Source organism: Oncorhynchus clarkii, chromosome 23, assembly GCF_045791955.1.
Source record: "Oncorhynchus clarkii lewisi isolate Uvic-CL-2024 chromosome 23, UVic_Ocla_1.0, whole genome shotgun sequence".
Classification (NCBI taxonomy): Eukaryota; Metazoa; Chordata; class Actinopteri; order Salmoniformes; family Salmonidae; genus Oncorhynchus; species Oncorhynchus clarkii.
The window spans coordinates 41,703,972-41,718,070 of NC_092169.1; the positions used below are offsets into that span (position 1 = coordinate 41,703,972).

General features: G+C 41.5%; 1 protein-coding gene across 1 annotated transcript; it reads right to left on the reverse strand.

The window, feature by feature from the left end:
- Window positions 1–2,341: 2,341 nt before the first annotated feature.
- On the reverse strand, window positions 2,342–12,657 carry LOC139381194 (peripheral myelin protein 22-like). Its single transcript, XM_071124622.1, has 5 exons — window positions 12,462–12,657; window positions 11,436–11,527; window positions 11,192–11,285; window positions 5,178–5,318; window positions 2,342–3,318 (listed from the first exon to the last, which is right to left on the reverse strand). Exons 2-5 carry the CDS (start codon window positions 11,511–11,513, stop codon window positions 3,158–3,160), a joined length of 474 nt encoding a protein of 157 aa, XP_070980723.1. The 5' UTR covers window positions 11,514–11,527; window positions 12,462–12,657; the 3' UTR covers window positions 2,342–3,157.
- Between the last annotated feature and the right edge of the window lie 1,442 nt (window positions 12,658–14,099).

Sequence of the window (14,099 nt, forward strand, 5' to 3'; positions counted from 1 at the left end):
CAGATGACAGTCCATGTCAGAGCAAACACCAAGCCATGAGTTCGAAGAAATTGTCCGTAGAACTCAGACAGGATTGCAATGAATCGCAGATCTGGGGAAGGGTATCTACATTTCTGCAGCATTGAAGGTCCAAGAACACAGTGGCGTCCATCCTTCTTAAATGGAAGAAACTTGAAGCATGGTGGTGGCAACATCATGCTGTATGGATGTTTTTTAGCGGCAGAGACTGAGAGACTAGTCAGGATCGAGTTAAAGATGAACGGAAAAAAAATATAGAGATCCTTGATGAAAACCTGCTCCAGATTGCCCCGGACCTCAGACTGGGTTGAAGGTTCACCTTCCGACAGGATAACGATCTTAATCACACAGTCAAGACAAGTCTGAATGTCCTTGAGTGGCCCAGCCAGAGCCCTGACATGAACATCTCTGGAGAGACCTGAAAGTAGCTGTGGGATATGTACAGTCACGATGGGAACAACGTCGTCAATGCACTTATTGAAGCCGGTGACAAGGGTGGTATACTCCTCAATTCCATTGGATGGATCTCAGAACAAATTCCTGTCTGTGCTAGCAAAACAGCATAGCATAGCGTCCACATGTGACCAGTTCCGTAATGAGCAAGTCACTGATGGTGATACTGTATGATGTTGGTATAGTTGCAAAATCCTGGTAACTTTTCCAAAATTCCAACCTAGATTTCTAAGTGGGAAGAATTCTGGCGTTAGGAGGGAATGAGTAAATCCTTCAACTGGGATTTCTACACATTTTACAACCCTAGTTAGAGGGCTAGATAAACAAAACCAAATATTAGGTTTAAATATCAGCAGTTTACAATTTGACTATTCTATCAATGCAAAATATTAAAAACTTTTTAGCAACAAAACAAAAAGAACAAGGCTCCAAGGCGAAGAAACATCCTAAATTGTTAAAGATCAGTCATGTCAATCAGTCACATGCTTACTGAGGTGTAGCATAGTGTCTGAAATTGAATTTTAAGAATGCCCATCTGTGGTAAGCCTACCATTTGTAAAACACCAAAAAAACAAAACAAAGCCCGGACAGGGACAAAAAGATGTTGGCTCGTGCTTACTGGGGTGTAACCTAACACGTCGGCCCACAATATTTTTTTTTTACTAGACAGGTCAGTTAAGAACACATTCTTATTTACAATGACAGACTACCCTGGCCAAACCCTAACGACGCTGGGCCAATTGTGCACCGCCCTATGGGACTCCCAATCACAGCCGGTTGGGATACAGCTTGGAATCGAACAAGGGTCTGTAGTGTGCAACGTGTTAAAAGTGGGAAATGCAGAAGTATTTTATTTTTCACTATGATCAGCTTGTCAAAAATTGACAAACTTGAAAATACTGCTCATGACAAATGGGGTGAAAACTCCTGGACAATCGTGACTATCCATTCCATATTGGCCATTTTACTTTGACCTGTCTTGTTTACGTGACAGCGCATTTTTTTTTTGATTGAGGCTATTTGATGGGAGAAATCTGCATGATGCTAAGTCTCATTACATCGTCATACATTTTTCTCGAACAGAACCGAGCTCCTAGTGCAGGTATTATTATTATATTATGGCCACAGAGCGAGAGTTCAGAATTTGCATTCACTTTAATAACACACCAACCAAATACAAGAAGAGATCCCACATTACTCTTTCATGCACTGTACATTTTTACTTCCTCTCTTCAGTAGTTTACCATACTCTTCAAGGCAGACACTGGACCATTTAAACATATCTATTAAGATTGTAAATAGCCACATGCAAGTCAACATTAATCAATGGTCTTGACTATAGCTCTAATGATGTTAGTGTTATGCTGAATACACTAAATAAAATAGTGAAATGCATAGAAATCCCCCGTAGGTAGGGACTTTCAATTTGGTTTGTTTCATTAAGTCTACATACTAAATAGTCAGACATGTTATTAACATGATAAAACATGTACTTCAGTGTGGCAGAAACTGCAGCTTGTCAAAGTGAATCGGAACATTTGTATCACAACTGCAGACCTCTGTCCATTTTCTCCCACATGGCAAGGCTAATACTAGAAATCATGTCCTCTATTCTGCCTTGATCAGGTTGGAGTACGCTGCCTCAGAGCTTGCTTGCCCTTCTTTGAATTGTCTATATAATGTAATCAGATATATAAAAAAAAAAATACATCAATTTTGATCTGGCTGCAATGCCCTACTAGTTGTTACAGTACTCTGTCCAAGAGGCAGGTTGGTATCTAGCGTGTTTACTGGTCGTAAATATGCTAGAAATATAAACAGATGAACATGGCTTGGCCTTACAGTGAGAGAGAAGACAACAACCCAGATCTAAGTCAATGTAGTCATTTATCTCTCGTTCTCCATCCTTGAACTCTGTCTAAAACAGAGGAAATCAAATGGAACAATGGCAAGACATTCCAATACTGACATTCCAACCAAAAAACGACTGCTCCATCACCCTAACTCCAACGCTCCTTTTAGCTGAACAATCACAGTGGACTGTTTTTCTAAAGCTTTTATTTAAAACATGTCTCTATAAACCGAAGCAGTTAGGCACATTACATTGAAGTCTACTTCTCACCCTGACGTTTATAGTTACTTCATAAGTCAAGTAATTTGACTGTAAAATGAAAATGGCTATCAGTAATAGGAAATACATAGCACCATTTGTTGAAAATAAAAAACAAAATTAAAAAAAAAAGTTAAACATCTAAGCCATTATTTGGATGTTACCACTTAGTTTTTGTAAAGCAAGCTCAGTTAGAAAATCCTTCTAGCTCTCTATTTTATACATGCACTTTGGTGAAAACTGTTCAAAAACACAGCGTCTAATTATTTCATCATTACAAACATATTTATCAGCTAAAACAAAGCTTGTCTGAATATCTGACGGAGCAACAACAATACTATGTACACATATGTAAAGTGTTATAAATAGACTTTAAACCATAGATACTATATACAGCTTCAAATTCTGACACTATTGTTTCATCATGTGTTACCTCCCAGTACGATGAAGACCTGGGTGAAGACGGCTGTGGACACAGTCAGAAACCAGTCCTCAAGCTTCTGACTCTACTCTCCTGGGGGGGGGGGGGGGGGGTGTTAATGCTGAGAGTGGGGTGGAGGTTAGGGAACAGGGGTCTTATTCCCGTTTTCTCAAGATGACATAGATGAGTCCGCTGATCAGGGCCAGAGGGAAGGCCACCCAGGCCATGATGTAGGCCCAGCCAAAGGCCTCTGAATCAGGCACCCACTCAGGACTCATCACCGTATAGATCACTGCTCCACTCATCACAAACAGACCTAGAGGAGAGGAAAATATGAGAAGAGAAGGAGGAGATCAGCAGATGAACGGGAGGGGGTCGAATTCTTAAGATCAAATTCTTGTGTGTCACGCCATCATCACAATCTGCAATGCTTCATGGAAGTTGTCCTAGAATGAACCATGTTGGGCAGCAGTAGAGGAGAGGTGGGGTGAGTAGGGTCCATACTTCCCAAATGGATTCCCCCAGCCAAATGTTTCGTCACACTGTCATGGTTCCTATTGAACTACAAACATGTCTCTGTTAGATTCCTCACCTAAAGCCCTGGCCTGCTTCCAAGTTACAAGAGAACCCAGCCCTGCCACTAAACTGGCATGACACTGTCTCTGTGTTGATGTTAAGTTAATTGTTGTTCACCCACTACGTTTCCAGTCTTGAAATTTCCAGTTGTGTGAGTGTCTGTGCCCACTGGCATTTCATTTAATTATTATTATTTCACCTTCATTTAACCAGGTAGGCCAGTTGAGATCAAGTTCTCATTTACAACTGCAACCTGGCCAAGATAAAGCAAAGCAGTGTGACAAAAACAGAGTTACACATGGGATAAAGAAACGTAGTCAATAACAATAAAAACATCTGTATACAGTGTGTGCAAATGAAGTAAGGAGGTAAGGCAATAAATAGGCCAATAGTGGCGAAGAAATTTACAATTTACACGGGAGTGATATGTACAGATGAGGATGTGCAAGTAGAAATACTGGTGTGAAAAAAAAGAGCAAAAAAAAAAACAAATATGGGGATGAGGTAGGTAGTTCATTGGATGGGCTATTTACAGATGGGCAGTGTACAGCTGCAGCGATCAGTAAGCTGCTCTGATAGCTAATGCTTAAAGTTAGTGAGGGAGATAAGTCTCCAACTTCAGTGATTTTTGGAATTTGTTCCAGTCATGGGCAGCAGAGAACTGGAAGGAAAGGCAGTGTTGGCATTGGTGACCAGTGAGCTGAGATAAGGCAGAGCTATACCTAGGAAAGACGTATAAATGACCTGGAGCCAGTGGGTTTGGCGACGAATATGTAGCGAGGACCAGCCAACGAGAGGAGCATACAGGTTGCAGTGGTGGGTACTATATGGGGCTTTGGTGACAAAACGGATGGCACTGTGATAGACTACATCCAGTTTGCTGAGTATGGTGTTGGAGGCCATTTTGTAAATTACATCGCCGAAGTCAAGGATCCTTAGGATAGTCAGTTTTACGAGGGTACGTTTGGCAGCATGAGTGAAGGAGGCTTTGTTGCAAAATTGGAAGCTGATTCTAGATTTAATTTTGGATTGGAGATGCTTAATGTGAGTCTGGAGAGTTTACAGTCTATGCCAAACACCTAGATATTTGTAGTTGTCCACATACTCTAAGTCAGAAGCGTCCAGAGTAGTGATGCTCGTCAGACGGGTGCAGGCAGCAAGGTTGAAAAGCATGCATTTCGTTTTATTAGCATTTAAGAGCAGTTGAAGGCAACAGAAGGAGTGTTGTATGGCATTGAAGCTCGTTTGGAGGTTTGTTAACAGTGTCCAAAGAAGGGCATGGTCTACAGTGCCAACCTGGGAGATTAGAAAGTGCTGCCAATGGTGAACACAATAGACCAGAAGAGGTGGCAGAATACAATAGACCCTATTCAACTGACAGACAATATCAGTGCACTGACAGACAACGCAGAATCTGTTTGTTGCAACACTTTCTGTGAAAGTCCACTCCGGTGTGGCGGGTGTATAGTCTGGATGTTTAGTGAACTGCTGGTGTATTGCTTGAATACAACAAGAAGCTTTAGGATCCTTTATATAGTGTAAACTTCTGAATAGGTCTGTTTCAGTTGAGTTTTCCTGAATGACATAATGGGAACTTACTGGCAAGGATCTGGAAGACTCCAGTGAGGAAGAAGCGGCCTCCCTTTTGAAGGGTGAAGAGCTGACAGAAGAACAGGAAGAGAGAGATGAAGCTGAAGATGATGGACAGGATCATCAGGGCCTGCACCGCCTGGATCCACACTGCAGGGAAGAGAGGGGGAGATTGTCAGTCAATTATACGTCATATATTTAAGCAATAAGGCCTGAGGGGGAGGTGTGCATGTTCAACACATCACGGCTAAGGGCTGTTCTTAGGCATAATGCAACAGAGCTACAGAGGACCACACAGGACACATGGACTATACATGGCTATGCAGTATATACAGTTGAAGTCAGAAGTTTACATGAGTCTGTTGGAGTCATTAAAACTCGTTTTTCAACCATACCACACATTTCTTGTTAACAACTATAGTTTGTGTAAGTGTATGTAATCTTCCGACTTCAACTGTATGAATTGGCTATACATGGATACATGCATTAGACACAACTATACATCAGACTTCACTTTCTATTTACAGCAACATAGAAGCCCAATCATGCAGATTTCGCAACACTAAAGAAACAACTTTAATGGAGATCAGTGAAATGACAGGGAAGAAGCCCTGTTTAGTTACCTGGAACACTTAACCCATAAAAGTCTAAGTCAGGGGAGGGGTTCTACTAATCTGTATGGAATTGTTTTAAGGAGGTCATACCAAGGATCATTTTGTAAGACCCCTTGAAGTATCAATTTTTATGATTTGATAAAAAGTGACCTATAACCCCATACAAACCACTGAATAACATTCACTAAAAATGGAACAGAAGAGGAAACATTTGCATTTATTTTTTACACGTATTTAACCCCTTATTATTGGCACTATATACAGTGTCCATATATACACACACTTCCATTAACTTTTTCAACTGGTACCAGGGGACATTCAGATAAATATGGGTATCCTAGAGCAAAACAGAGAGTCTCTCACCTTTGCATAGAGGGGTCATATACGTGTGTAGCCCAAACAGACAGAACTTGGCGGATTGGGACTCGTCTGAAGTCGGTACAGCCAATATGCTTGTGGGGGTTGTAGAGAAAAATGGAGAATACCATCGTGTTCGTGAGTCTCATTTGTAGGCCAAACCGTTTGGCCGCTACAGATTTTTGTTACAAGACTGTTTTTCGGGATGTCTCATGGTCTGACAAGCACAACTCTAGCTCACCTTTCACCGAAGACGCAACATCTGTGGATTGAGAAGTATCCAATGCAAAAAAACAGATCTCTAGCTTACAATTACTGATTTTACAGGGATTTTTTTGTGTTATGCTGATTACATTTCCAAGGGGGTACGAATGTCAACCACAACAATGGTACCTAGGTATCCTGTTCCTGAAAGCATTGTAGGCTACTCAATAATACAAATAGACCCTTAAGACATTGATGGTCTGGTTACTATACCTACTGCTGTTCTAAGGCCAGGTTACTACAGCACAGAACACCCTGTTAACCCATTATAGTAACCTGAAATGACAGCCAGGGACTTTGAGCAGTAGCGTTGCATGGGTAAAAATCACTGGGGGAAGCCAGGCCAGAAAAAAAGCAATTTTACAACCGGTGTTGTGATAATTGTGTTGTTTGCTCTATAAGTGGTTAGGCCTATATATCACAGAGGCAAAGCTTATGAACTAAGGCAGAGACATTAAGACAGTGGCAGAATAAATTCATCCACACCTTTGTTTCATCACAAAACTAGAGTCCAAAGCATATTGCATGTAACATGACCTACAGCATTGTCAAGCAAGTTAAGTGTATCCAAAAGGGATTTGGACTTGTGGTTTTACATAATTCTCTGTACTGGCCAATGATGATTATAACAGCGATTCTGATCCACTCATTAATGTATCCTAAATTTCAGAATAGTAAACTATTGATTTAGAACCACAGAGAGTTACCGCAAGACACAAAGAAAAATGGTGCTGCCTCCACTAATCCAGCATGATTTCAACATGCTTAGTCCAATACAGTGACAACTAAAATATACCAAAATCAATTTAGTCCAATCAATGTAAGCTAACTATGAGGCTGTCCATGAAACTGATTCATGTGTGTAAAAATGTTGACTCACCCTACTTGTAGAGGAACGCCAATGCCATCCTCTTTCATGTTGCCTAAACGGTCTATGACTGTCATACAGCACACACGGTTTGTTGTCCTAGGCTACCTGGCTAAAATGCTTGCTCACTAGCCTAACTCCCTCTCATGGGAAACTAGTTAGCTAGTAAAACTTAGATTTCTACACCTGTTGAACTTCCATCCCCTCAATCCAGGGGCACAATGTATACATTAATGATTGGATCAGAATTGCTGTTGTAATCATTGGCCAGTACAGAGAATTATGTAAAACCACAAGTCCAAATCCCTATTAGCTAGCTAGTCACCGGAGGACAACAATTCAAGTTTTTTTTGTCCATGACGTTTGGCTTCTAAAGTGATGCGATTGGTGTGAAGCCAAATCCAGTGGCTTCCCTTGAAACTTTTGGTGCGCCAGGACCATTCACAGCTGAGCTCAATGACGATTTGGCTTCCCTTGCATTCAATGCTACGGGCGGCAACAACGTCATACTCTTGTTGAGCAGACAGAATCAGATAGATGGGCTACACAGACAGGAGGGCGCTGTTTCGTTCACTTGGATGCTTTCTCCGGTGAGATACATTGGCTCTTGCGATTTGAAGGATATTTATGAAACAGACTAAAGATAAATTATTTTGTATGTTTTTTTTTCTTGGTACATTTTTGTGGAAGCCAGGCTTCCCTTGGCATCCATGAATACATGCCACTGACAGATATATCCCCCCACCACTCTGTGTTAGCGCTCCAACCACAGCACTATCTACGCCTGGAATGCCTGGACTTCCACGCAGCTCTATTTCTTGTCAGAGGGTCATGCATGTAGCCTTGCATACGCTCTCAGGTTTCCTAAGGCATCTCTCCATCTAGCTCTCCAAAGCCATTTCTCACATCTCTCTCCCTTTTCACTTCATGTTTAGCTGTGTCTGCTGCTGTCACTACCCATGCCACAACATGTTGTTTTCTGCTGAAGCTCTACCAAAGTATTTACCAAACAGAAATGTATTATTGGACTACGTAGAAATCTATTCTACATCAAGTAACACATGGAAGTAGCAAAATTAGATTTCAAACACAAAAATAAAAAAAATACACCTTATGGAACAGCGGGGACTGTGAAGCAACACAAATGTAGGCACAGACGCATACACATGTTCCCATGGATTTTGTGATGTAGATATGTGGTAGTAGAGTAGGGGCCTGAGGGCACACACAATGAGTTGTGAAATCTGTTGAGAATGTATTATAAAAAAACATGACATAACTGCCTTAATTATTTTGGACCCCAGGAACAGTAGTTGCTGCCTTGGCAGGAAATAATGGGGATCCTTAATAAATACAAACCTGCATGCCCCCATTGGATACTAAGGACACTGTACCATAGTCAAGTAGGAAGATAATGTGCCAGTATACACCATGCATCCTCCATATCTCAGGTACTAAACCTACTGTGCATGCTTGTTTTTAACCAGTATTTCATTCAGCCCAAATCCAGTGGTTTTTGAGACCCTGCTCAGGCTGCTTTAGCATCACTAATTGGTTAAGAACCCTCAAAATGAATGATTGTGGCTCAGACTTAGTCCAGTCCACAGCAGACACTTTAATTTATAACTGTTCGTTCAGTCGACATCCATTTGTAGATTGTTTATACATCTCCCATGATGCACCTGAAGCTTTCCAGGAAACTAATACATCTTGTCATGAGAGGTTTGGGGAAACAGGGTTTGATGGATTCAATGACGTTATCAAAGAGTCTGTCACCCCAGAGCAGAGAAATAGCCAACAATACTATCAAACCAATCCACTGTATAGCAATACGACAAACTCTATTTATATCCATGAAAGCTTTACATAAAACCAAATCTCATAGTAAGGCTAACGATACATTAATGTATATGACACAATTTATAGGCCTAAACATGATAACATGTTGCATGATACTTCGTTGTTCGGCACTTTGTTTTACATCAGGGTTCTATAAATATATCCTATACGGTTGATAAACAGACATGTTCTCTTCCGTCCGCTCTTCCTGTCTCGTACCAGAAGGCTGTGACGTTGTGATATGGGGCATTTTCTGGGGTGAGGTGTGGTCCTTGGGCCCACAATATCTACCATAATAAGAGTCCCTGTTGTGCTTGTGTCTACGGTCATTTCCATTCTACACTCAATGGTTAGAACACATAACCCATACAACATGTTACACTGTACTCTATGTTATAAAATTCATTCAAAATACATTTTTCACAGAAAAATCAAGAGGAAAATTAAGAATTGTTCTTAGTTTGTTGAGTCCTGACTATCCTGAGGCACAAGGCCATATCTGCTATGCATGTCATGTTAATGTCACGCTTCAGCTGACAGATTGAAGTGCCAGCCTGTGGCTACAGTAGAGATCATCTTTGTGGGGTATACTCGGAATTGTCTCAGGATAGTAAGTTTGTGGTTGGAGATACCCCTCTACTGGTGTGGGGCCTGTGCTTTGGCAAAGTGGGTGGGGTTATATCCTGCCTGTTGGGGGGTGGGGGGGGGGCTAGGGTCAGTCTGTTATATCTGGAGTATTTCTCCAGTCTTATCTGGTGTCCTGTGTGAATTTAAGTATGCTCTCTCTAATTCTCCCTCTGAGGACCTGAGCCCTAGGAACATGCCTCAGGACTACCTGGCCTGATGACTACTTGCTGTCCCCAGTCCACCTGGTTGTGCTGCTGCTCTATTCCACAGAACAGTTCACCGGACATGGTACCTTGTCCCAGACCTGCTGTTTTCAACTCTAGATACAGCAAGAGCGGTAGAGATACTCAATGATAGGCTATGAAAAACAAACTGACATTTACTCCCGAGGTGCTGACCTGTTGCACCCTCTACAACCACTGTGATTATTATCATTTGACCCTGCTGGTCATCTATGAACATCTTGGCGATGTTCTGTTATAATCGCCACCCGGCACAGCAAGAAGAGGACTGGCCACCCCTCATTGCCTGGGTCCTCTCTAGGTTCTGGCATTTCTAGGGAGTTTTCCTTGACACCGTGCTTCTACACCTGCATTGCTTGCTGTGTGGGGTTTTAGGCTGGGTTTCTGTACAGCACTGACATCAGCTGATGTAAGAAGGGCTTTATAAATTAATATGATTGATGTTTCTGCTAATTGTAAAATATTCTAATCCATATCATAACTTCTAATTTAATATGGTATTGTTTGTTGTTGCAGTGTATCGCTCCAACCCCTATTGACTCTGGTCTGAATCTGTCTCAGACAAAAAAAACAAAAACAAAACAGCTGCTAGGTCTCTGTTTTTTTTAAATGATCTCACTGTATACAGGATCTGATACATGGGTGTGACCAGAGCTGTCAGCACACTGTGTTCTGTATGGGGTGGTCCAAGGCCTCCCTGTCTGCTGCACACGCACAATGCTGCTCAGATCTAACACTTTAAAATACCCTTAAAAAGACCCATACATGCCTGAATATGGACATCACACCATTACTATTTATACAGAGTTTCACATTCTCACCGCTAGATGGCAGTAAGGTCTCATTGGAGCCAGATTCCCATTAGGGGCATGGTTAACATTAATGTGAGTGGGATTTCAGGGCCTAAACCAGTTATTGTTATCACACTTGAAGTCTTCCCACGTTTTACTGTCTAGGATCTTACAGTCAACCAAGAGTGCTTAACTTATTCTCAAGACACAAGAAAGTCTCAACCAGTTTGGTGTCAAATGCACTAATATTTAGAATACCCCATTTATAGGATCTACAAATAGATATCTACAGTATATCCTTCAAAATTAGTTCACTATTGGACAATAGGAGGCATCATCAGCATCACGCAGAATGAGAGATGACTTTCTGAAAAAAAACCTAGCCACTGCAGCAGATGTACAGGCAGTCTCTCTATTTTACCTCCAGTGTTGGCCGGGTCACAGTGGTATCCTCCATTGGTTGTAGAGCAGTTATTCCAGAGGTCTGAGCTGCTAGTGGACCCTGTCGTCCAGGCCTAGAGGATAAACAGAGCTGCTATTATCAAGAGAACACTGCAGCCTGATAGAAAACCCCTACACATAGCAGAGATGTCAACGCTTTAAGACTTTTATTTTTTACTGTTTTGATTCATTTCCAGAAATGATTGGTAATGAGCTTCACTTACGTTGACAATTGTTGACACAAATAGGAGGACTAGGGCTGCAATGTGCAGGACGACGATTCCCAGTAGTAGGAGCAGCATCTTGTCAGAAGGAGCTAAATGAGAAAAGAGAGAGGCGCAGTCAGTTTCTGAAGGTCTCTCTCCAGTTCTGTGGGACTGGGACATGGGTGTGTCCCTGCAGGATCTGTAATGCCCTGCATTCAAAACAGAACAGCGCCTTCTCTGAAACTTGATCTGCACAGTGGAATGTCTATCGGAGAGGAATTTTAAAAGGAGAACGTGTTTATGTCCAACTGACATTCAACTTGTAATACACATGAAGTAACGTTTAGCTGAACATTTTGTTAATGTTTTAAATGTAATAGTTGCTTATGCATGTCCACTAGAAATGAACAAGTGTATACCTACAATATTTTTAGAGTAGCATGGCATTAATCACACCCTTAGTAAGTTTCCCTGCTTTCCTTTATGAGAAAAATAATTTAAAAGGCAGGTTGTTGTTTCCTCCATGTTGCATGATAAACAAATCAATCTAGGTTAGAACAGACCAGCTTTCACACAGCACTGCAGGTCCAGTTGGAACTAAAACATGTTCCACTAAACCAGAGATAAGTGGACATTATCAACAGCACTGTGTAGGCTACTTCCTAAATGATTTATGCCAGTTGTTGTGTATATGTTGCATGTGTATTCTCAATAGGTGCTCATGAATTATAAATACACAATTCGACTCCATCTAGCAAAAATATTAAATAATAGACCAGAAAAGGCTACTCGAAACGCTGATAGTCGATATGTAAAATTAACAGATCCATCCGTCAAACATGTTTTTATGGATATTATAGCTAGTAGGAAAATAAACCAAGTCTTTCCCCCGCCTGCCCGCCTGGAGAAGATCGCAGTAACTTAAATTTGAATGAGGAAAGGCCGCTTCGTTTTGGAGTTCCGTTCGTGCCATATATTCCATACGCATGTGATTATTTAATCTACCGAAAAAGTTCACCACCGTTGGAAGCAAAGACAACTTACTTAGTGCGACTGCAGAGTGACTATAATTCCACAAAAAAATGGTTTTCCGAAGAAAAGCGCGCAAAGCAAGTTTCCCCGAGTCCAACAACTGTTCCCAATTCTTCCGACTAGATTGATGTGAAGGGCAGCGCTGCAGTTATAAAGTATCTCATTATGGAAGAACAACGCCCATCGGTGCGTCGCTACGTCAGGGAGTGCCCCTCTGTGATAGGATTTCCGATACATCATTTGGAAGTCAAGTACATAATTACACAACAGGAAAGCAGTCTGGAAGTTACTCACTCACTGTGCTTGGAAGTTATTTCATGACACATTGTTTGCTTGAATACATGGATACCATGAACACACTTTTGTCGTCGAGGATAATGTATTAATATATCTCTGGATGGTATTCCTTAGAATAATTTCCCCTAAATGTTATGGAACTATTATTTAAATGTATATAGTTCACACACATAATTAAATTGATAACTCCAGTCAATATTGATATGTGATATATTGAATAGGCTTAAATCAAATCCAAATGGTAACACTGATGAGCAACAAAGATATATATTTTTAACGTCAAATATGAGTTATTGTTGGCCTTTGAACTTTATTACAGCTTTAATACACGTCATCATTTATCTCATGTTGAAATTGAGAGGTCGGGTGGATATAATGTTGCTTACTGTACAGTACAGTGAGGTATGTTGGAAGTGCTCCAAAGTGATTAAATACTGGGAAATGAGGCACACAAACAACGTTGGTTCGCAGAATGGGAACAAGCCTCTCTCTCGTTTCTAGTCCACAGTGTGGTCCGCTCTGTGATTGACTCACCCCATCATACAGCATGTGTGAAAGTGTGGACGAGTGGGTATGACCCAGCCGTAGCGCAGCGTCTGGGCGATGTAGGCTGGTCAAAAGTGGTGCACGATGTAGGAATTAGGGTGCCATTTGAGATACAGACAGGATCTGGGGTTATCCTTTGTTTGACATGAATCATTCAGCTTGGAGCGGGGAGTGTGTTCTAAAATCCGTAGGCATGGATTCTACTCGTCTGTGTACAGGGAAGTTTACAGGTGCAGATACAGATAACAGGGTAATAAAGTAATGGGTGTGAAGAGCAGTGGGGAGTCAAAACAAAACTTTAGCAGCCTTATTCCTGTACACAGATTAAACTCAATTTCCTGGACTGGAGATTCTCCATTCAGGAGGAGATTCTCCATTCAGCAGGAGTAGAAACCGGACCAAAATCTCTCTCTAAAACAACCAGTAGCACACTACAGCACTAAGACCTACTGGATGCTCATTCACCCTTAGTGAGAGATTGTAGCAGACTACAGCCTGAGACCTACTGGATGTTGCTTCACCGTGAGTGACAGGCTGAATTCTGCAGTCATGTGAAATACATATTCCAGAAATTCTACCGTGTAAGGGTCTTTGTGGTCCAGATTAGACTCATAAAATATACACACTTCAGCACTCAATGGTCAGTCGTTAAGCCTATAAGGAAGAAGACACCAGCACAGTGTTTTAGCCCTGAATACAGAGTGTGTGTTGGGTAGACGTCATACACAAAGCATGGGACAGACAGACACGTAATACACACTCAGTAGGTTAGTAGAGCAGCTCTACACACACACACACACACACACA

Bases quoted from the DNA above. Each gene is read 5' to 3' on its own strand.
- LOC139381194 (XM_071124622.1), bottom strand. From the start codon at position 11,513: ATGCTGCTCCTACTACTGGGAATCGTCGTCCTGCACATTGCAGCCCTA. The intron at 11,286-11,435 runs GTAAGTGAAGCT...TTTATCCTCTAG, and splicing joins TTGTGTCAACAATTGTCAAC to GCCTGGACGACAGGGTCCAC. The intron at 3,319-5,177 runs GTAAGTTCCCAT...CCTCTCCTCTAG, and splicing joins AGTCTTCCAGATCCTTGCCA to GTCTGTTTGTGATGAGTGGA.